General features: G+C 41.7%; 1 protein-coding gene across 3 annotated transcripts in view; it reads right to left on the bottom strand.

Moving 5' to 3' along the window:
- ZNF236 (zinc finger protein 236) overlaps positions 1-23,795 on the bottom strand; it is a 178,311-nt gene that overhangs the window by 51,356 nt on the left and 103,160 nt on the right. For all 3 annotated transcript variants that reach the window (XM_074987533.1, XM_074987534.1, XM_074987535.1), the window contains exons 15-22: positions 23,432-23,694; positions 22,829-22,930; positions 13,184-13,332; positions 11,834-11,937; positions 3,193-3,344; positions 2,819-3,031; positions 804-1,086; positions 130-233 (exon numbers count right to left, since the gene is read on the bottom strand). In XM_074987533.1, the coding sequence (XP_074843634.1) occupies positions 130-233; positions 804-1,086; positions 2,819-3,031; positions 3,193-3,344; positions 11,834-11,937; positions 13,184-13,332; positions 22,829-22,930; positions 23,432-23,694 (1,370 nt within the window). The remainder of the gene's footprint in view (positions 1-129; positions 234-803; positions 1,087-2,818; positions 3,032-3,192; positions 3,345-11,833; positions 11,938-13,183; positions 13,333-22,828; positions 22,931-23,431; positions 23,695-23,795) is intronic.

Here is a 23,795-nt window from a genome sequence, read left to right as displayed (position 1 = left end):
AGCATTCTCTAATGTTGACATTGTGCTTTTAATAGTGAAATATACTGCCTTCCCCAATATCTAAAGACAACAGAGCCCATTAAGACAATTGAAGGGGCTACAAATACACAAGTTCAAAACCCTGCTGACCTGTGTGTGTTTTTACATGGCAATCCAGAGTAGACTTCACAGTAAAACTCTTTCCACATTCGTCACATTTATATGGTTTCTCCCCAGTGTGGATACGAACATGCCTAGACAAAAAACATGTTTTGTTGAATAATGGTGTTGGGTAGCTTCCTTAAATAAACATGTCAACTTCCATACCCAACAAATCACTTTTTATCTTAAAGAACTTCCATTTATGATTATTCTATATACTTTGAGCACTTGTAAAAGGGTGTTCTTGTGTAAGAGAGGACTTCTTTTTAAAGATTCTTTGCACTTTTTCATCCTTCAAATACCTTTTTCTCATATTATATAATCAACATTTTACAGCAATAAAACACCGTTATTTTACCAAACATCGAATTTCATTGCAAGACTTTAAAATAACTACCTTAATAGGTCAGAGGAAAAAACGTGAGGAGAGAGTAATTTTAGAGCATGAAATAGCATAGAAACAATACAGAGACCAATATATGTCTGTTAGTCACCCTAGAAATGAAAATATTGCTATACAGCTGCTAGTTAATCCCTCTGGCACATTGTAAGATAGACAAAAATTAACTTAGCTACAAAAAGTTAGACAAACAGTTCATGCTGTTAAATATCCAGTAAAGACTTTAGTGCACCCAAAACCACAACATTCTACTTCTCCTTACCTGACTAAATCACTAGGTTTTTTAAAACTTTTGGGACAGTAAGTACAACAATTAGCATATTTGGGTTCTGCTTCCAGTTCTGCATGCTTATCTTTGATCTCGCTAATTCTGTCCTTTTCCGCAGCAGACTGGACAAGAACTTTTTCTGAGACTGTGGCACTTTCTCGAGGTCTAATTTTTGCAAGCTCTGCTGTTTCTTCCTCTGTGAAAGTGATGACACCAGGCCGAGACTTTCTGGAAGCTGTTCTTTCAGAATTTTCATCAACTTCTTCCACACATACAACTATTTAAAAACCATACAGAAATCAGTTTCACCTAACTTCCAATAATAAACAGTAGCATGCCTTAATTAAGTTCATATAATGTGTCCACAAGGCAGACCTAAGGTTATTTGGTGTCTTAATTGAGCAAATTTGCATTTCCTTAATGTTACGCCATAATGCTAAATTGTCTTGCTTAATAATACTGTTTTTATGATAAATTACATCATCACGACAATGTATTTTACACCTAATTACTGGCAGATTTTTGCACCCTTACACCTACTATAAACACAGCTATGGGAGTGAGTACAGTAAACCCTCAAGTTATGGAGGGGTTGCATTCCTCTAACCCCCACTTAACTCAAATTTTCACGCAATTCCAGTGGAGCTGGGAAACTGACCAGCCCACCAGGTATGGTCAGTTTCCTGGCTCCCAGAGTGACATGGAGCTGTAAACCAAGGGGCAACCTGGTTCCTCTCTCCCTGCTGCTTGTGGGACCCGGGAAACTGACGGGCACATGACGGGCAGCAGCCTTCGTCAGTATCTTGGCTCCAGTCAGTGGAGGGTAGGCGGGAACCAAGGGCAGCCAGGCTCCCAGGTCACCTGCCCTCCTTACACTGGTCAGTTTCCCAGATCTGCAAGCACAGGGGAGTCAGGCTACTGCCAGGTTCCCAGCTCCCTGGCACTCAGGGGATCAGGAAACTGCTCCTGTCACAGGCGGCAGCCAAAGGTCAGGCTGCCGCTCCTGTCAGGGATGGCAGCCTGACTCTCGGCTGCCACCACTTACAGGAGCAGCTGCTGCCCCTGACAGGAGCAGGGAACCACTCCTGTGAGGTGCAGCAAGAGTCAGGCTGCTGCCCCTGACAGGAATGGTTTCTCACGCCTGCGGGGGCAGCAGTCACATTAACCCAAGACATGAGCAACTTGGTTGCGTGTATCTCAGGGGTTTATTGTACACTGGATTATATTCAAACTCTACCAACACCACAATAATTGTTAATTCAGTCTCCAATACAGAATCTCTATAGTTAGTGAATTCGGAGATGGATAGAGCCCTCCTTGATTTTCAAATTCCAAGCTGTGTTTGTAGGTGTGGTGTGCCGCAGAAAACAATTTATTTACTATTTTTTATAATCAACTATATGTATGTAATGCCTAATGCCATTTTTACAAGTAACTTTTTCGAGCAGAAATGCTCTTTAAAATTATGTAGAAAATACTCAGAGTACAAAAAAAAAAATCACTATTGTGGTATCCTGAGTTCTTGGAAGTGTCCAAACACTTCCAAAAAAAAAATAAATGAGCTTTTTGTTTGCTTCTACATGATACGAATAAAGAATCTTTTTTTCCACTTAGAGATTGAAGCCAGAAGTTGAGAAAATGGGAAAGGAATACTTAGAGTAGAAATATGAGAAACTTTCTTACAAGTCACTTGATATCTACCATAAGGTACAACTTTTAATAAACCACTGTGAGGTGCAAAGACTGTAAATATACTGGGATAGAATACCAGGTATAAACTATTGCAGGGTTGAATACCTGGGTGAAGAAATCTGTTCTTAAATGCATTCTGTTTCCTCTACTAATTCATGCAAAGGGTTACTGGGCACTGCCTTGCGTCTTGAAATAAGAGGGCAAAAATTATAGCACAAATATCACATGAAAGCAATTTCTCTACGATAATTTTTGCCTGCTTTGCAGTCTCAGCCTGTTGCAGTAAAGTAAGTAAGTAAGTAAATAAAGTCGTTCACCTCCTCCTCCTGCCTCTCCAGCTGCTGCCACTGCAGAGGAGACTGTTTGGTGTTTTTTCATGTGCTTTTTGCAGTGAACAGTTGTTCGGAAGCTTTCATCACAGAATGGGCACTTGTAAGGTTTCATGCTCATGTGAGTTGCCATGTGCCTAGTAAGGCTGCCATTGGTAGTGAAAGCTGTATTGCAAATGCTACAGCTGAATGCCTTAACTCCTTAAAGTAACAGAAAAAAAATACTTTATTTGTCTGATTCATCTACACATAAAGACACAAAAGCAACTTCCAAAACTTAAAGTCACACAAACATGTACTTTCAGTAGCAAGGTATTTGTGTATGTCATGAATAAACACAATATTAAAAAATATTTTGCTACCTGTGTGAGTCTTCTCATGCGATTTAAGAACACCGGAGGAAACAAATCCACGGCCACACAGTTGGCATTTATAAGGCTTCTCCCCAGTGTGTGATCGCACGTGCTGCTTCAAATGGCTAGATTTCTTAAATCCCTTGTGGCAATAGTCACATCTATTCAAGCAAAAAGAAACAGCAGTTTTCAGGCAGTACTATATTGACAGTTACTACTGCATTTTATTTAAACTCCATTGATGTCATTTTTATTTAAACAAAGAAAAATGGCAGTGTCAATATACTCAATACTCTTATGTTTGAAAATATGTATTTTAAATCACATGTCCTCCAAGTTTTCAAGACGTGAAGTTACACAAGGAATATTTGATGACTTCAGTTTAATACAAGCAGAACTCACAGCTTTTCTATGTAATCACTAGTATTTTTTTGTTTTGCTCTGGGGTAGTATGATTATTCCAACCGAGAGATTTTCCAAATATATAGTTTCAGAAAGTTTAAACTCCTCAGGTACAGATACTGTTATCTAAACCAGTGCTTCTTCTAGGCTACCACCAGGGGGCTTCTCAACCTTTTTTTTTTGTTTTTTTTTATAAAGTACCCTTTAAAAAAATTGTAAGTACCTGTGGACATCTCTTGCATACCCCTCAGGGCATGCTTACCACCAGTTGACAAACATGGTCCTAAAGTAATCTGAAGTCTTGAAACAAGTGCTGTTGAACCTTTCCAGATTAGCATACCCTTGTCAGGAGTCAGATTTGTTTTGCATACCACCACATTACACTTCACTTAAAAACTAATTTACAAAAACATGCAAAACTATCACAGAAGACTACTGTTGAAAACTTGCTGACTTTCTACCATCTTATCAAATAAATGAATTGGAATAGAAATATTGTACTTACATTTCAGCATAAGGTATATAAAGCAATAGAAACCGTCATTGTCTGAATGAACTTTTAGACTCTTCTGATTTTATTCATGGTTTTTATGTAGCCTATTGTAAAACCAGGCAAATATCTAGAGGAGTTGATGGACCCCCAGAAGAACTCTGTGTACCCAAGGGTACATCTACCCCTGGTTGAGAAACACTGTTCCAGATGCTCAGAGAGGGAGTGAGGAGTAAAGCATAATCTTTTCTCCCTCTCTTGCTGTTAAACCTGGATGCACCACCCAGCATCTCCTATGGAGACAGGTGGGGGACACAAGTTGAAAGAGCAAATTTCATGGGCGGGGAGGGGAGAGAGGATCTTAGAAGGTTCAGGCTTCAGCCCTGGGGAGGCTGGGGCACCAGGGACATACAGAGCCTGGCTGAGGAGCAGGGCTCCAAACCAGTGTTCCCTCTATTTTTCCTATCCATGGGCAGAATACATTTTGTTATGTGCACCAAGGCTTGTACAGATGTGCACCACCACAGACACACATGCTGCTGGCTGTGGGCACTCTGCTAATCAGATGGGCAGCACCTGAATCTCTCCTGGGAGGCTGCCCAAACACTCAGCTTATGGGGAACACTGCTCCAGACATGGCGCTTCAGGCGCCAACACTAGGGTTGCCAGCAGTCTTCCTTCTCAATTTTTTCATTCACGTGCAGAATACATTTTATTTTGTGAACCAAGGCATGTGTGCATGTGCTTCACCAGTAAAAGCATACGCTGCCAGCTGTGGGCAGTGTGAGGTCTCTGTTAATCTGGTGGGTGGCATCTGATCTCTTCTGGGTGGCTGCCTAAGCATTCAGCTTTCAAGGAACACTGGTTGCCAAGTGTCTGACTTTTGACCAGAACACCCTGTGGGCCCTGGCAGTACTGGTCAGCACCACTGACTGGACCATTAAAAGTCTGGTTGGCACCAGATATCAGGACCCTACACTGGCTAGTGGGAGTTGTGTCTTCAGGCAGGTTAGGAGGCAGAGCTTCTGCCTAGGAGCTGGAGGGCACGTCACCACTTCTGGAGAGCCGCCTGAGAGAAGTGCCACCTGGATGGAGCCTGCATCTCAAACCAATTCCCTCACCCTAACCCAATCCCTTAGCGCCCCCCTCCCCACACACCCTAACTCCTTCCTAGAATCCACATGCTGCACCCCTGCCCTCCGCGCTCCCAACTTCACATCCCTGGCCCCACACCAGAACTCACGTCCCAGCCAGGTTGGCAACTCTATCCAACACGCTTTTTCAGCCAAAGGGTTTCCGGCACCTCCTTTCCTGCACCCTGCTCAAGCCCAGAGGCTTCTTACGCACCCTGAAACCCTCATTTCTGGCCCCATCCAGGAGCTCACACCCCTAATTGGAACCCTCATTCCCTTATCCAAAACCCCTGCCCCAACCCAGTGAAAATGAGCAAATAAGCAAGGATGGGGAAGAGCGAATGAGCAGGGACAGGACTTTGGAGAAAGGGCATGGCAGGGGCTGAGCTCCATGATAGGGAGGTGGGGTGGACAAGACTGGTCAGCTCTGTGCATTTAGAAGGTTGGCAACCCAAGACAACACCCCTCTCAACCCAAAGGGTTTCAAGCAGACACCACCCCCAGCTCCAGGCCACTCTGATCACATGCCCTGGTCTTTGGCCACAGAGCTCCAGGCTACAACCCCTAGCCACATGGCAGTGGCCACAGTGGGCTCCAAACCCAGATTCTAGTTGTGTGATACCAATCCCCAGAGGTTCCAACACAGCCCATCAGCTGGCCCCAAGTGCTTGTTTCTGGATGCTGATCCTGAGCTCTGGCATATGCTGGGCTTATACACCAAACCTGGGCCACGTGTTCCACCCCGCAATCCTGTCAGTTGCCCAGTTGCAGAACCTGAGCTCTGATCCTTGGCCCCAGCTGCATGGCAACAAGCTCCAGCAGATGCTGGCCTTGGATGCCAACCTCCAGCTCCAGTCATCCAGCAGGTGGTGCTGACCCCTGGACATGTGGCAGCAGGCGCCAATCCCTGTCCTGCCAACACAGCAGTGAGCACCAACCTTGGTCTGCTGTTCCTGCGGACACAGAGTTCCAGCTATCACCCTCAACCACACAGCAGCACCCTCCATCCATCAACCACCACGGCTTCACTCCCCTACTTGTAGGTCTCAATTTGTCAGGGCTTGCAGTGAAAAGTGATAGTAACAAAGACATAAACATCACTTTTCACAGCACACTTAGCTCCACAATGCCACCCTTTCGTAGTGGGTGCCCACAGATGCCACTATCTTACTACCCAGCTTGAGCCCAAACAACTCTTTCATTACAAATTATGATCTGCCCCCATCACTCCTAGTTCTCAATTACATTGCTGGGCTCCCTGCCTACTGCCCTGTCACCCTTGGGTCCTGCCACCTCCTATCCAGCACCCTGAGCTCCCTTCTGCGGCCTCACACCCTGGGCCTGCTGCACTCCTCGACTCTTGACCACCGTGCTCCCAACACCACAGTAATGCGACTGACTGCCCACATCGCACACCCAGAACACCCTGTTCAGTCCCGGTTAAACCCACACAACACTGCTCTCCCAAATACCGAAGTGAAAGTACTCCTGTGCCCCAACAATCAACGAAATATAAATTTTTCAGGTTGTCTTGTAAATGCTGTAAATCATAATGCATACTCATTCCCTTCTACTTATTACTACAGTGCAGGTTAATCGAACTGTGAGCATCTTCCATATGGCTATACACGACTGTCATCCAATATATCACAGGTTATGTATTTTGCAAACATTATACGTACACTTATCCTGTTGCACACTTGAAAGAAGTAAGGAAAGTTACATGTCCTATATATATACCATGCAAGAAAATATATATATATGGACAGCAAATCTCAGTTACTATATATATATTTTTATATATACTATACTATATATATATATTTGACTCCATTAGCAATGGATTAAACAGAGACTGGGAGTGGCTTGCAGCTTACAAAGGCACTTTCTCTGCTCTGGGTGCTAATATCGCCCCATTATTTTTGCAGATACAGACTAACACAGCTACCCCTAATACTTTTCACCATGCAAGAAAATATATATGTGGACAGCAAATCTCAGTTACTATATCTATACCTATATAGTACTATATACATATATATAGTCCTATATAGATATAGCAACTGAGATTTGCTGTCCACATATATATTTTCTTGCATGGTGAAAAGTATTAGGGGTAGCTGTGTTAGTCTGTATCTGCAAAAATAATGAGAAGTCCTGTGGCACTTTATAAACTAACCTTTATTGGAGTATCAGCTTTCGCAGGCAAAGACCCACTTCGTCAGATGAGGCCATGCATCTGACGAAGCAGGTCTTTGCCCACAAAAGCTTATGCTCTAATACATCTGTTAGTCTATTTGGCACCACAGGAGACTTCTTGTTGTTTTTATACATATTTTGTTCTTCGTGTGAAGAGGCTCTACATTATTTGTGATCAAGTCTTTTGGCCAGTAGCATCCACTGAAACTACACTTGCTCCCTGAACTGTCTACACGGTGTGCTGCTGCCAGCAGGATCACGCAAATAAGGGCACTCGACAATGCAAACGGGGTGCTCATTTACCAATTGTGTGTCTCATTTGCATACTCTCATGTGATCACTGTTCTGGCACAGGCTGCTGTCACCAGAAAACAAGCCCCATCGACGGGGTTCAGTCAACCAAAACCACTCTTGTTGACAGCCCCTTATCCCTCATTTTTTTCAGGGATAAAGGGCTGTCGATGAAGAGGGTTTTCGCTGACAGAATCCAGTCTATACGGCTTGTTTTCTAGCAACAGCAGCCTCTGCCAGCACAGCAACCATGTCAGAGGATGCAAATGAGGCATGCAGTTTGTAAATGAGTGCTTCATTTGCATTGCGAATACCTTCATTTGCACGGCCTTGCTGACAGCAGCACGCCATACAGACATAGCCTCAGTGTCCTCACGTTCTGTACCAAAGACATAAAGAGCAGTATGGCCCCAACCAGCTTTCACTTCCCTCTCATCACCCATGGCAGTGCTAAAAATTGCTTAGTGTCTACATAGGGTTTCCTTATTTGAACTTGCAGAAAAGAGGACACTCGTGAGAGAGAGTGTATCTCTATCAGTATCTACCAACTCACATCATAAACAAATCCTCACCAGCCACTACAAATCACAAACCAATCACTCTAGGCTTGGAACCAGCCACTGCAACAGTCCTTGCTGCCACCTCTGCTCACATATCCACACCAGTGATATCATCACAGGACCTAACATCAACTATACCATCAGTGGTTCCTTTACCTGCACATCTACTAATCTATGCCATCATGTGCTAGCCATGTCCCACTGCAATTTACATTGGCCAAACTGGACAGTCTCTCTGTAAAAGAATAAATGGACGTAAATCAGACATCAGGAAGGGTAATGTACAGAAGCCTGTGGGAGAACACTTCAATCTCCCCGGACACTCAGTGGCAGATTTAAGGGTGACAGTCCTGAAACAAAAAAATTTCAAAAATCAAATGAAGAGAGAAATCTCTGAGCTGCAATTTATTTGCAAATTTGACTCCATTAATCATGGATTAAACAAAGACTGGGAGTGGCTCGCAGCTTACAAAGGCAGTTTCTCTGCTCTGGGTGCTAATATCGCCCCATTAGACACTGACAAAGGCTCATATCCCCCTGTCTGATTTGACTTGTTTTTTCCTCTTTTGATAAGTACTGTTGATACTGGGCCATTTCCACCTTGCTGAATAGACCTTGTCAGCTCTGGCCCTCACTTTTTCTGGGACCCCACTCTTTAAATACCCCTCTGAAACGACACCCTCCCCACTCATGCATCTGATGAAGCGGTTTTTTGCCCATGAAAGCTTATGCTCCAAAATATCTGTTAGTCTGTAAGGTTCCACAAGATTTCTTCTTGTTCTCAAAGCTACAGACTAACATGGCTACCTCTCTGATACAACTCACATCATGTTTGTGTGTATATATAAATATAACACATTAATACATGAGTTGGTAGATACCGATACATGTCCTCTCAAGAGTGTCCTCTTTTTTGAAAGCTCAAATATGGTGACCCTAGTCTACATCTTGATGCAATTACCTTAAATACTTTTACCCATAATTTCTTGTAATTAGTGTTAAACTAGAATGAGTTGGCTTATTGACCTGTAGGCATAACCTTTTGATAGGATTCACATTCACATGCATAGATATCATGCTCCACACCAAGAGTATAAGGGACAGAGCAGTCGAACCACTACTCAGTTCCTTCACCACTAGAATCCAAGTGACAAAGGACTCCAAAGTAAAAGGGAAGGTGGGATGACCTTGGAATGTTCATACAGTAACATACTAAAGAGCATCAACAGTACAATAACTTTCATTGCTTATATATTTTTAGATTGTCTATCTACATACATCTATAGCTACATATTTATTTCATCCTTGGTAAGTCACAGAGCAGTTACCTGACCTAAGAACGTAACTGCTCACAGTCTGAACAGGGAGATCATAGCACAGCTCTGCCAAAAGCAGCATCTGACCTTGATGCTTCCACAGTTGAATATTGGTTTGTAAGAATATGGATTGTACCTCCCCAACAAATGGCTGCCTTATAGGGATCTGTTACAAGAACACTTCACTAAGAAGCCACAGATGTTGCCTGAGCACAACTGGAATAAGCCCTAACCTGAACTGCAAAATTTAGCTATGTCGTAAGAGGCTCTAATACAACCTGAAGTTCTTTCAGGCAGCCTTTGGACTGAAATGCAAGGACATTCATTTGTTCAGCAATTGTCACAAGCTATCTAAAGAAAATTCTGAAAGAGTTAGTTCTTTGTAAATAAACGGCAATGTTTCCCCCATCAGAGTTTGCAACCTAGCTTCTCCTTTATTTGAGTCATGTTTAGGAAAAAAAAAAAAAAAACAGATGCAGTGCTTTTCTGTGCTGGTACTTGCCCATACTGAGTACCAGCACCTCAGCAGCCGCACCCATTGGATTGGCTGTGGGACAGGGGTGGAGAGCAGGCTGACTACAGGCTCGTATTTCTTTTACTATTTATATTTATTTATTTTACAAAAAAGGCATTGCACAGATGGATCATCTGATTCAAATGAAAGTCCATAACAACCTTTGGTCGGAATTAGAGTGGGGGCAAAAATAAATTCAGGATGAAATAATGTATCACATGGGTCTTCCAGGAGGGCTTTTACTACTTCTGCAAATTCTTCATGCTGAAGTAAGTGTAATAAAAAAAGGAGGATTTCATCAACCAATGTAGCAGAGAACAGGATGACATGGGTTCATATGCAGATGATGATGATGATGGACATGATGATGCTCCACATGCACCGCCACATCCCAGAAGGGGTAAGTCCATTACCACCATGGTTCTGGTTGGAGGAGTGGCACAAAAATAACTGTACCATTAACGAGAAAGATTCCATCACACTAGAGTGATCAGTACACTTTGTGGTACTAGGCATAACCAAGGGATGTTTGTTCAGAATATAAACCTATTTCAGCAAGTTTTCCATTCACCAAAGAGAGACAATAGAGAACTTAGATCTTTTCTTAGTGGAAGCTTTCCATAACTGATCTACCTCTTGCTTTCTCTAAGGAGTGATGCTCCTTATTCTCAGAAAGCTTTTTGTCAGTCGTATCATAAGCTGAAGCTGGATGTCTTTGATGATGTACCTCAGGAACCGACAAACCCTCAGCTCATTGAAACACTCATAAGAAGAGTAGAACTCATCCAAACAGTGGAGCTAAGGCATTTCTGAAGCCAATCACATGGATCTGTCAAACAAAAATATCTGCAAATGTGCTTCCTTGGCTTCTGAAATCCTTTTCAAGAAAAAGTTACAAATGATACATATGATGGGGACATGGGAATCTCCCAGACAAAACAGGATAACAACACCACTAACCCACTCTAATTTAAGCTTAATGTTTACAAGACATAATAAAAACAGTTACGCTAAACACATCCAGACACAGACGCTAGGTGGCTATATCTCACAGCCACGAGCAGTGAGAAGGAAGTGAATGCTGATTGGGGTGTCTGTCCTTTACCTTTATGCTTTTGGTACAGAAACTAAGGGACCATACACAGTTCTAGAGGATACTGCTGGCCAAAAGACTCACATCTCAAATGTAGAGAGCACATCCACACTAGGAATGAAATATTCACCTTCTCAAACATATACACATGGACAATCTCCAAAGAACATATTTTACCACAACCACGACGCAAGCTTACTTAAATCTTTTCAGAATAGTTCTCAACAGGGATTCTCCATCACTTGAAGTTTTGCTCAAAATGTTGTATTACAGGAATGGGGAACCTGTCTCAGGTCAGGGGCCACTGAGTCACAGACAAATGAGCTGGGGAGGCCACATAAGTGAGAAGCAAAATAACTCACTGATGTGGTCCCCATCTGAAAAACACCAAAAAAGGAGACACTTCCCTATGTGGGGGTCTGGACAACAGAGGTGCAATTTTCCCTGGGCAGCTCTCAAGACACACATAGCTCTATGACCCCTTCCCCATGTTCCCAGGTACTGCCCTCCACTCCTCAGATTGTTCTGCTTTGATTGCTGCTCCCCATCCTCTTCCCCAGCTTGTGTAATGGCAGAGACCAGTAACTTACCTCCCCCGCATCCCCCTCCACTCCAAGTGAAGCGACAAAGGCCAAAATGAAATACAACAGACCTGTATGAACGTCTACTTTGATCTTCGCTGTCTTCAAGGAATTGGGGGCGTTGGGCATGAAGTTCAAGTTCTTCTTGTGACTGATCTTGTATGAGGCGAGTAGTCTAGAAATCAAAGAGAGACCCAAGATAAATATTAAAACTTAGCAATATTAAAGTCAAGCCATAGAAGTCTGTATGACAAACTTGGGGCATGTGTGCATCTCATGTATTCCACCGGAATGGTATAAGAGCATACATTTATAAATACACAAATTGTCTAAGAAAATAAGACAGTGGGTCTAAATATTATCAATGGGATCAATGCTATTATACTAAGAAGCGAAGATAGCAGCAAAAATGTAGTGACAGAAAGGCAACTGGAGCTTAAAAAAATGATATAAACAGTGTCAGTACTGTACAAATTTCCTTCCTCACTGGGAGTCCCAAATGTGTATATGCAAAGTGACTGCTCTTTGATTCTGCCGTTCAAATGACCTAAATAACACCTGGCTGCAGATTTGACAGAGTTGGACTTTTTTGCCTTACTGTGCAACATAGGACACGAGCCACTTGCAGGTTTAAACTACAGTAAATGGTGCATTCTTGGTAACTTAAGTCTTTAAACCATAATACTTTCGTAACTCAGTCAGATGTTAGGAGTCCATTACAGGAGTGAGGAAGTAACAATGTGTGGCCCAGAAAGTGCAGAAGGTCAGACTAGATGATCATGATGGTACCTCCTGACCTTAACATCTGTGAGCCTTACTTTGCAAATTTCTTAGTCATTTGATGCCCACCCACCATCTATCACAGGAAGATATGACATGGTTGTATATTGTGATTTTTATAGCAGAGCTATCAGGAAAACAATCTCAAAGTAATTACAGCATATATTCATATTAGATACACTAAGGCTATGCTAAATTAAATATGTGTCATCGGCAACAATGACAAAGCCTGAGAAACATTTAGAAGTTCAGCCAAAAGTGTTGTTCCATAAATTAGGATAATGAATTCAAATATGTCTATGTAAGGTTCTTTCAGTGAGTAACTATTTTGGCCATTAAGTGTATCCCCAGCATGCACGTCTAGATTTTTAGATTTAAGAAAAGAAAATGCCAAAATTACAAAATAAAGTGATGCATTTTTATAATCTTAAACATGTGGATAGATAAACGTATTAATTCTCAGCTTTCTCCGGTTTGTTTCACTTTTGTTGTCTTAAAGAAAAATGATTAAGCAAGAAGTCTTCTGGAACTTTTTCTCATTTTCTCAGTGTTTACATGAACATCCCCTGAAAGAGGCTAATATCTTCAAAAATTTAGCATCACAGAATGAACAACACATTCTATCTATCACAGATACTCACTACATTAATTGTGTCTGTGTTAGGAACTTGAAGCAGATTTGGTTGATAACTTGTTGAAAGAGCCTGAGACTCTAGTGTGCTTGAATCCTGTAGCTGCTGCACAGCTGAAAATTGAGTCTGTTGATTGTAGCCATCATTTACTGTAAAACCTGCCATAAATTTAGAGAAAGTCAAAAGCCCAGAATAATGTAAAATGAAGAAAATGTAAAATAGGACAAAGAAATAGTGTACTACTTATCTAAACAGTAACTTTAAAAAAAAAGATTAAATAGTAATTTACAACAGCAAATTATAACTTTACACTCCTCAGGAATATACATAAGCAAAATGCATACACATTCTTGGTATCTATTAAATATTCACAATAATAGGGTTACTTACCATGATCTGGAGTTCTATTAGACAATCTCCTCCATAGAACAACAGTTTGAAGTTTCTTCAAGATTCCTCAATTACCTCAGAGCCATAGAAATTTTGAATTTCTTGTATGTAAGCATGCATGTGTCAAACAGGTTGACCCAGCTCCCTTTATCCATGTTGGTACCATGCGCCCTTACTTATACTGGAAGCCAATCACAAAGTTGCAAAGCTCAGAGGGGAGTATGGAGGGTGAGTGGAGAAGACGACCCAACAGGAGAACTCCAGTTTCTGATAAAGTAACCCCATTTTCTCCTACTTTGGATCTCCTCCACATATTCCCACTCTTTAGATTATAGTAAAGCAGAGTTCTTTATAAGCAAGTTCAAAGTAAAAAATAAAATTGTGTTTATGTACATTACTGATATAAGAAGATGGCCTCAGAGGTGATTTTTCTCTGTGCTTTTATTTTGGAAATATCAGATTGTAACCTTCCTCAATGCTGAAGGAATAAATAGAACTGTGCCATTACAAAAGGCAGATTGAGAGACAGTAAAGTATTGCTCAGATTTCATCTTACTCTGTCATGAACACCAAACATAACCATTTAACAATAACAAGAAAGACAAGATCTGATATTGCTAATATATAAAACAAATAGAAAATTTTGGTGGAACAGAATCAGGCCATAATAATGCACCATTAAGGAACAGTAAAAGAGCACAATTTTATTTTTGCTGTGTAATTTGCCTTTAACTGGCAAGAGATGAAGATTATGGAAAGAATGTAGAACTGTACAAGCACACTGAATGACCACAATAGCATCAGATTCTAAACAACGCTTATAAAAGTTTTCAGATTACTAAGTATCAGTCAAGTGGATGTGTCAGGTGAAAACAATGTTCCTTTCAGTCTCTCCTATGATGATTCTCTAAACAGAGAAACACAGTTATCAGTATAGCAAAGTCACAAATTGTAGGTAAAATCTAAAACTAGTTGTAGCTATACCCAACACTCAGTATAACAGTGTAGCTTGTATAAAGTTCTTTTCTAGATCCATCAAGATTAGAAGAAATAATATTTAATAAACTTAAATTTAGATAAAATACCCAGAAGGACATAACTTCAGGATCATGACCCGCCCCCCCCCGCCCCCCCCCCCCCGACAGTTTGCTTAACAGAGGCTGTTGATCATTTTTTTTCCTGCCTGAGATAATTGGCAGGCTCAAAAGATACTCTGAAGAAGAGTATCATGAGAGTTTAATGATGTAGAAGATAGGTTTGGATCAAATTTGTATCTGATAGCAAAGAAAATGTTTCAGCAAGAACATATTCAGGCTACCTTTGAAAAATAAGAAAACTGAAAACAAAAATTATGACCTCTAGGAGAACTTGGACAATGTGACTTCCCATCCAAAATACCCCAAATTCCTTGTTAAGTACACCAGAATAGACCGCCTATAAATCCAATCAAGACAAGATGAGGTAATGAAGCATCTTTCTCCCTAGACAAAGGTGATAAAATGTCACTATGACATGATATCATTCAATTCAATTCACTGTTCCACAGTTACTGATATCCTGAGCAATCTCCAACAAATCTGGGAACAAACTCATTTTCAAACGAAGTGCTCAGCAGGAAGACCTGTACAATCAGTTGTTGTTTGGTCAAACTGAAGAATTAGACTCTGCTTGTAAAAGAAGTTTTGGCCTGAGTATGAATTGAAGGTATACTGAGGAGTCTCATTTGTCTGCTTAATTCCTTGTATTAAGATCATATTCCAACTCTCAAGATTTTAAATGAATCTGGAAACTCAATACATCAATTCCACAGTTCCGAGGATGCCAACGGTTGCTACTATTATTGTACTTGTACGGTGCATCTGTTTTATAGATGGGAGCCATAAGGGATGAAGCAATTATGCACCTTACAAAACATGGCTATACATTAAGTCTGTGGCAGAGCCAGATACAGAACACACATCCCCTGGATACCCCGTATCATGTTTTAACCATAAGACAATGCTCCTCTCCTGAAGACACTTGCATATTTTCACCCTTCACTTGACATGGAACAGCAGATATTTGCATTTGGGTAGAGTCACACAGGCCCATTACTGGACAGTCCCTATTTACAGTGCTTTGTAGCCAGACTATCAGAGACACAAGGTGTGTGAGGTAATTTCTTTTACTGGACCAACCATCTGCTGGTGAAAGAGAAAAACTTTTGGGCTTACACAGAGCTCTTCAAATCCCTCTCAGTCCTGGATGAGATACTATACTTCTTGCATCATGCTGATCAACTTGTGAAGCATGCTCCTTCTTGGGTTAAAGACATTGTCTATGACTCCTCCCCCACCCCCCACTTCTACATACAGCTGCTGGAGAAATACTCTAGAATCAATGCATTATCAGAAAAGAATGCCTTGCATGTAAGGACCACAAACAAACTATAGTATCCTGTAGAGACAATGGCATCTAAATTTTCAATGATCTGGAGACCTTGCTTCCAAAACTGACATCATTTGAAATGTAGAAGTTCCAAGGAATTTATATGCACGTTGGGATCTCTGTGGAAACAAGGCACTGTCAACTACATATTCTATACATCTGCTTACTATCTAAATGTTAATCACCAGAATGACCGCAAAGACAAGACAGAAGCCTTATGTCAAGTGCTTGCACCCGTGAGTTAAAGAAACTTCATATTTTGGGTGGATGTTTGCCTTTGAGAGCTAACCCATCACATCACTGATACTACCTACATTTGCTGCATCCAACTGTACTTAGAGAAAGGCATCAAAGGAGAAAATGGTGAAGTGATCCATTAGCTAGAATGCTTTATGCCAGCTGATGCTCAGTAATTGGAAAGTCATAAGCCCAAAAACTTATCTGGAAAAGAACTGCTTCTGATCCTCGAAAGATGTCTTCAAATAAAGAATCGGGGACCACTCTATATGGAAACTGTCAAGTAAAACATCAGTGCTCCTTCGTTCTTGATGTTGTCAAAACCAGCCCTTATGAATAACAGATTATGGTGCAGGCCTATATTGCTCTAAGAGGGGGAAAATCAAAACTTTTTAAAAAGTTTTATTTGGTAAAAAGAAGAAAATCTAGCTGAACAAAACAGGTATACCGTAAAAGACTGTGATTCCTACAAAAACTGTCATGTATGATCCTGATAGTTCTATATAGACCTGCAAAGGTCTATGTCTTCTCTCTGGTTGGTTATTTGAAGTAAAAGTTATGAAAATTTCAGAATACTCCAACATTGTTTTATTAAGAAATTAAACATTTAACTAACATATTTAACAAGAATTACAGTCTATAAGTGCCAATGAAAGAAAAGACAAATGTCAGAATCAGATGTCCCACCTAGCTGGCAGGAAAAAAGAACTGAGGAGCATGAAGCACAGATGCAGACATAGGGAGAGGGTCGACCAATTTAACGCATGCATCCGCGCATATGCTTACCTACCTGAAATTCAAAAAAACTGAAGGGCTCCAATAGCTTCAAGGAAACTTCAAAAAGTTGGAAAACTGTGGATGAGAGTCCAAGGAGAATAGGAGAAGTCTTATACAAATGAAACTTTGATCATGTTTTGTAGAATATGTTGAGCATCATGGTAAATTTCTGTGGCAAAAATGAATATTACTAGGAATCCAAAAAGATATGTTTCCCTGAAAAAGCATTTACCCATCTATATTTACTAAATGATAAAGAACAGGCAGAAACTGAAGCCTAAATTATATAATACTTTGAGATGAAACTTGCATAATGTCTTATTTTGAAACAAATGACCAAATTGGAAAATTAACATCTAGAGAAAAACTAGTATTTCTGCTTTTTTTCCCCCCCCATTTGGAACTCTCTCAGATTGGATGGTCAGTCACAAAATTCCAGTGGACTTTAATGGATCCAGATCAGGCTGGCTTAAATTGAGACATTAATACCATCAATCAAATCTTACATAAAATGCATTATAGCAAAGAATAAAAAAGATTTTAAACTGTGGAACAAACTGAAGTAAAAAGAAGCAGTTACCTTCTTACAAAGGGAGCTATTCAACTAGACAAGGAACTAAATAAAAAATGAGGAAATTATAATCAATAGTAATTCAAATAATAATTGACTTGTAATTAGGGTGTGTTAATAAGTATTATGTCATTAAGGTTGAAACTAGGGCTATGTCGACACTCTGAGATAAATTCAAATTTAAGGCACTTAGCTCGATATTAAAACACCACTGTCTTCACTGTAAATACCATTAGTTAGAATTAGGGAGCACTCATACAGATATCATGAAACTGTCGGTACCAGCTGGTGTAGCATCAAGTTCCAATTTAAAATTTGAATAAAGGCCAGTGTGGAAGCGTCATATCTCAAAATCTAATTAATTAGCCTCCAGAAGTGTCCCATATGTATCCCACAAAGCTACGTGGTTACCTGCCTGGTATGGCTGCTGCTCTCCAGGGACGCGTCTACACGTGCATGCTACTTCGAAGTAGCGGCGCCAACTTCGAAATAGCGCCCGTCACGGCTACACGTGTTGGGCACTATTTCGAAGTTGAAATCGACGTTAGGCGGTGAGACGTCGAAGTCACTAACCCCATGAGGGGATGGGAATAGCGCCCTACTTCGAAGTTGAATGTCGAAGTAGGGCATGTGTAGACGATCCGCGTCCCACAACATCGAAATAGCGGGGTCCACCATGGCAGCCATCAGCTGAGGGGTTGAGAGACGCTCTCTCTCCAGCCCCTGCGGGGCTCTATGGTCACCATGTGCAGCAGCCCTTAGCCCAGGGCTTCTGGCTGCTGCTGCTGCAGCTGGGGATCCATGCTGCATGCACAGGGTCTGCAACCAGTTTTCAGCTCTGTGGATCTTGTGTTGTTTAGTGCAACTGTGTCTGGGAGGGGCCCTTTAAGGGAGCGGCTTGCTGTTGAGTCCGCCCTGTGACCCTGCCTGTAGCTGTTCCTGGCACCCTTATTTCAATGTGTGCTACTTTGGCGTGTAGATGTTCCCTCGCAGCGCCTATTTCGATGTGGTGCTGCCCAACGTCGAAGTTGAACATCGACATTGCCAGCCCTGGAGGACGTGTAGACGTTATTCATCGAAATAGACTATTTTGATGTAGCGTGCACATGTAGACGTAACCCAGGTGTGCAGGAAGGAGGTCACAGAAAGCCCGTGAATTTGAATTTGAATTAGAATTAATCAGCACCCAGTCCTTGATATATAAAGGGCGCCCATAATGAAAAATTTCTTTTACCCATCACATCACATTGCATCGGTAGCAATTGCACCACACCGGTTGCCATCTTCTTCAATCATGAGCACTCAGGGTAGTGATCTGCCTAGTAGTTCTCAGGCTTGCAAGAGAGATCCAGCATGGACCCACCAAAAGATTCTGAATCTTCTTGCAGTTTGGGAGATGAATCCAGGGCAAGCACACTTCAGGTGAGCAAAAAAAATGTGAACACATATGATAAAAGCACACAGTTGATGACTGCCAGAGGTTACTCCCAGGATTCTACTTAAGGTCAGGTGAAGGTGAAAGGACTCCGGCAGACCTATCACAGAGTCCAGGAAGCCAACCAATGTTCCAAGACATCTCCACAGACCTGCTGCTATTACGAACAGCTGCATGTGCTTTGTGAGGGGACCCAACCATATTGCTCAGTATTAATTATGACAGATGTGAAGGCCCTGGACTAGAGTACCAGGTGACCCCAAGAAGAGCTGTACGGCCACAAGGAAGACGACAATGAAGAGGAAGATAGGGGAAACCAGCAGGGGCCCAAGTAAGTTCTTCCCGACAGACTGGATCTCTTTGTCCTAGAGCTGGAACTGGGCCCCTTATGCAGGTCCCCTCTACACCAGCCCCCAAGACCTCAGGACCAAGCTGTTCTGGTGAGTATTTTTTTCTGAATGCTAGAAGCCCGTTGCGGGTGGGTATAGGTATGGGTACAGGTTTTCTATGCATCTGTGACCCTCAGAACAGCACATTAGTATTTCTGGGGATGGAGCACTTATACTTTTTGGAGATCTCCTCAAATGCGTTATCCAGGCACTCTTGTATTTTTTTTGCACCAGGTTTTTGGACAGGCCTGACTTATTGTGGCTTCCATGGTAGTACACCTTTCCACGTCAGGCAACCATACAGCTTTCTGGTGTCATGGCGCCACATGGCACTTTGGCAAATTTTCCAGTCTTGCGGTCACACAGGATGACCAACTCTTCTTTGTCAATATCTGTTAATTTTAGGAGGGTGGTGTCTTCTTTGGCAACCTAAAGAAGCATGGGAATTTGGATTGGATTTTTTTTTTTTTGTAATGCTCCCTGCCTTTTTACATTTCCCTGGAGTGCATTGCTGCAGTACGTGGCTGGTGCACGCTCCATCTCCTGCTCTTTGCACAGGTGGTAGGCTCTCCAGGCCTTCTCCCATCCCATTTCCCTTCCCCTCTCCCCCCAACACCCAATTTACAGGGATCCCTCCATACTCAGCCATCCATGCGGTGGAAACTGAACCCTTCTCCACCCTTCTCCTTCCCCACATGGCTGTGGGGCTCTATGGACCCTGCTACTGTAAACTAGCATGTGCAGCACAGCTGGGTTTGCCAGCACAGGGTCTTTCTTCCATGATGAGGGCTGCTCCAGTGACCACCAAGGAACTTTCTTACCCCAACTCAGCAGATGGCTGAACACCTTCCTGCTCAGCATTTTTTTCATTTCATTTCTTTTATTACAGCACAGAAATATATCACCATCATATGCATGGCAGATCATTCATGAAGCTATTTTTTAAAGCATCCCTGATTCCTGCTGCCTTCACATGGTTACTGGTGAACGGCCATGTAGGGAGCTGCAAGTAAGCCCTGCCTATGGCCTCAGCCTCAATATTCCAGGCTTCACGAAAGAACCCCACCTGGCTTTGCAAGTGTTATGCAAAACAACAGCTGTAGTAATCATGGTGGGGTCATTAGTTTCATAAAGGTCCAAACAGGTCAATAGGCATCTGGACCTCACTTTTAAATGGCCAACGGCACATTCAACCACCATTCTGCACTGGCTGAGTCTTTGATTTAAATTTTCCTTGCTGTGGTGCAGGGCTCCTGTGTAGGGTTTCATAAGGCAAGGGAACAGAGGGTAAGCAGGGTCACCCAACATTACAATAAGCATCTCCATGTCACCAATCCAAATTTTCCAGTCTTGGAAAAAAGTCCCATCCATAAGCTTTCTGTATAGCCCCAAATTTTGGAAGATGTGCACATTGTGAACCTTCCTGACCATCCCGAGTTGATGTCAGTGAAACAACTTTTGTGATGTACCAATTCCTGCAATACCATGGAGAAGTACCCCTTTCTGTTCATATACTCAGAGGCCAGGTGGGCCAGGACCATGACGGGGATGTGCATGCCATCTATTTCCCCACCGCAGTTAGGAAACTCCTGGGCAGCAAAGTTATCCACTAGGCCTGCACATCTCTCAGGGGTCCTGGTCTTCCTGGAGAGAAGCCAACAGATTGCATTGGCTATCCGCATCACCACAGTCCCCACTGCAGATCTGCCCAACCTAAATTGATTTGCCACTGACCAGTAATTGTCAGGTGTTGCAAACTTCCAGAGAGCGATTGTCACTCACTTCCAAATTGTTAAAGCCAGCCTAATTCTTGTGTTGCTGTGCTTCAGGGCAGGCACTAGCACATCACCAAGTTCCACAGAAGTGGATTTGCACATGCAAAAGTTCTAGAGCCACTGCTATGCATCCCAGGACTCCAAAATGATGTGGTCCCACCAATGCATGTTTGTCTCACGAGTCCAAAACCGCCACTCCACTGTCAGCAATGCATTCAGGATTGTGTGTTGTTGGACTGCAATAGAAAGATTCTCTCTTCAAAACCTTCATCATCATTACAGTCAACCATCATTTCACTTTGTAACTGACGTTGCACAACCGTCTGCGAACTTGCCTTAATGTGTGTAATGACTTGAAACATTTGATGATGCATGATTGTGCTAGCACTGTCTCCCATTCCTTTTCGCGTGGTTACTGGGTGCTCTGAATTCTGGGACAGTACTCTGCATTCTGGGATAGTGACATCAAAAACCCATGAACAACCAGGGCTAAGGCACTGTGGGATAGATACAGTCGAACTTGGAAAAGGCAATGGGGACATGGAAACTACTCGGAGAAATGGAGGGACAAATTTCTAGAAGGTTTGTGGATGCTTACATTTGAATTCCTAACATCTAAGTTAAGAAATCTAATTTATTAAAAGTCAAATTTATCCTGTAGTACAGATGCAGCCTACATGCCCATAAGTTTGAATTTTAAACCATTCCCTGCTCACAAACAGAAACAGATCAAGCTAAATGAACCTTAAGGGAGGACACTGAAGTTGGAGATCAGTGCAAGGCAGAGGATCTTGACTTGCAGGCTGGGGATCAGTGCCATTGTTCTTTTGTGATTTTCTGACAAGGCGGTGGCATGTCCCACACTGAAGCCAATGCACCCTGCATGGAGGCTGTTGCACTGCTCCTGAAAGACGACACTGCCAGGTCAGGCACTAGGGGTCAAAGTGCCAACTCCATAAGCAGGAGTTTTAAGTGATGTTCTCACTCTTACGCCACCTCAGTGGCAACTATCAACTACCTGACTCCAAACAACAAGACCTAACCATAAAGAAAAGGGTACGAAAAGCCACAGTTAGGGTTGTCTTGTAAAGTAAGAGATCAAGTGCTCCAGCAAAGTCACTGATGGTAAGAAGGAACTGAGAGGATGTAGGACCAGCTGAGCCCTATATACAACACCCTGCAAGAATCACTCTAGAAGCACCACAGCCAGTCCAAAGGATACCACCAGAGGAAAAACCTTCTGATGATCATGCACAGGGAGTGCACACACACCAATAGGAATGCACATGATCACTTGCTCGAAGAACTGCCCTTCTGCAGACTTTAAATAACGCTGTCATATAAACTTTTCACGCTCATTCAAAAAAGTGACCATTCCTGAAAACAAATTTCTTTAAAAAACTGAAATTGAAAGTTACAGTGGAGTCTAGATAACATGCAAAATTATGCTTCCTTTTAAAATTTATTTTACAGCTTCAATAAGCTCGAATATTAAGGCATCTAGAAATAAATCGTTCAGGGATCCAGCCAGTTATTTATGTTTTATCCTTCTATCACTCAAATATCATCAGATATAGACAATTTGCCTAACCATGGTAATACTCCCAAAATTACAAAGAGCTTCAATTTCAAAAACTTGTATCTGTAACTAACCTTGTGATAACCCTTGTTGATCAAATGCCTGCTGTGTTAGAGTTTGCTGGTGAAACTGACTGATGTTCTCCTGTAAAGCATGCTGGGAGGTCACAAACCTATCTGAAATCAGGAACATAAAAGAAAACGTAAATTAATTATGTAGATATGTAATTAGTCACAAATAAATTTAGTTACTAGTCTTTACTCAAACTTTAAAGTCTTCTTTTTTCCCCTTTTTGTTATTTTAAAATTATCTGCCAGGGCAGTCCTGAAGTCACATGTTGGAATATGACTATGTAGAAAGAAAATGTATGAAAGACTACTACGCATACTTTTGTGATTTATTGTTTAGATTTGTTTGCCAATAGAAACAGACAAGAGTTAATGTAAAATATTTTATATCTCCCAGAATATTTTACACAGTTATGCAGAGTAAAAAAAATTCAGTAATTTCAATAATTTTCAGTAATTCTTGTTCACTTTTAAAGAAATGTTTTCCTAAGCTTTATTTGAAATGTCTTAATACAGAATTCATGAATGTTTTCAAGGTAAGATAATTTGAGAACTTCCCTGATAACTGATATTTTCTTATGTGGAGTTTCTGATGTTCTGAATATATACCTTCATCTTGTTCTAATGGCTGGTCAGTCAATTGTTGTCCCAGTCCCGTTTCTTCTGTGGGTACCAGACTGTGGGTACTAGACTGCTGATCTAGTTCTAAAATAGCTTCTTGATCTGTTGTGACAGCTTCTGACTGCTGCAGCTCATCACTTCCAATTTCTACTTGCATCTGAGTAGAAACATGAATGCTCTGCTGATCTACTGATGAATCATCTATTGAAGCAGTTTGCTGGTGCTGCTGAAGCTGCTGTGCAAGCTCATACCTACAAATGAAAGAAAAGATCTTTTATTAGCAAACAATGCATGCACAGACACACTATTTTATCTCTATTTTCTCTCTACTATTTTATCATCATTTATTTGT

Source organism: Carettochelys insculpta, chromosome 2, assembly GCF_033958435.1.
Source record: "Carettochelys insculpta isolate YL-2023 chromosome 2, ASM3395843v1, whole genome shotgun sequence".
NCBI lineage: Eukaryota > Metazoa > Chordata > Testudines > Carettochelyidae > Carettochelys > Carettochelys insculpta.
Note: the sequence above shows the minus strand (reverse complement) of the source record. Positions and strands in the feature narration are given on the sequence as shown.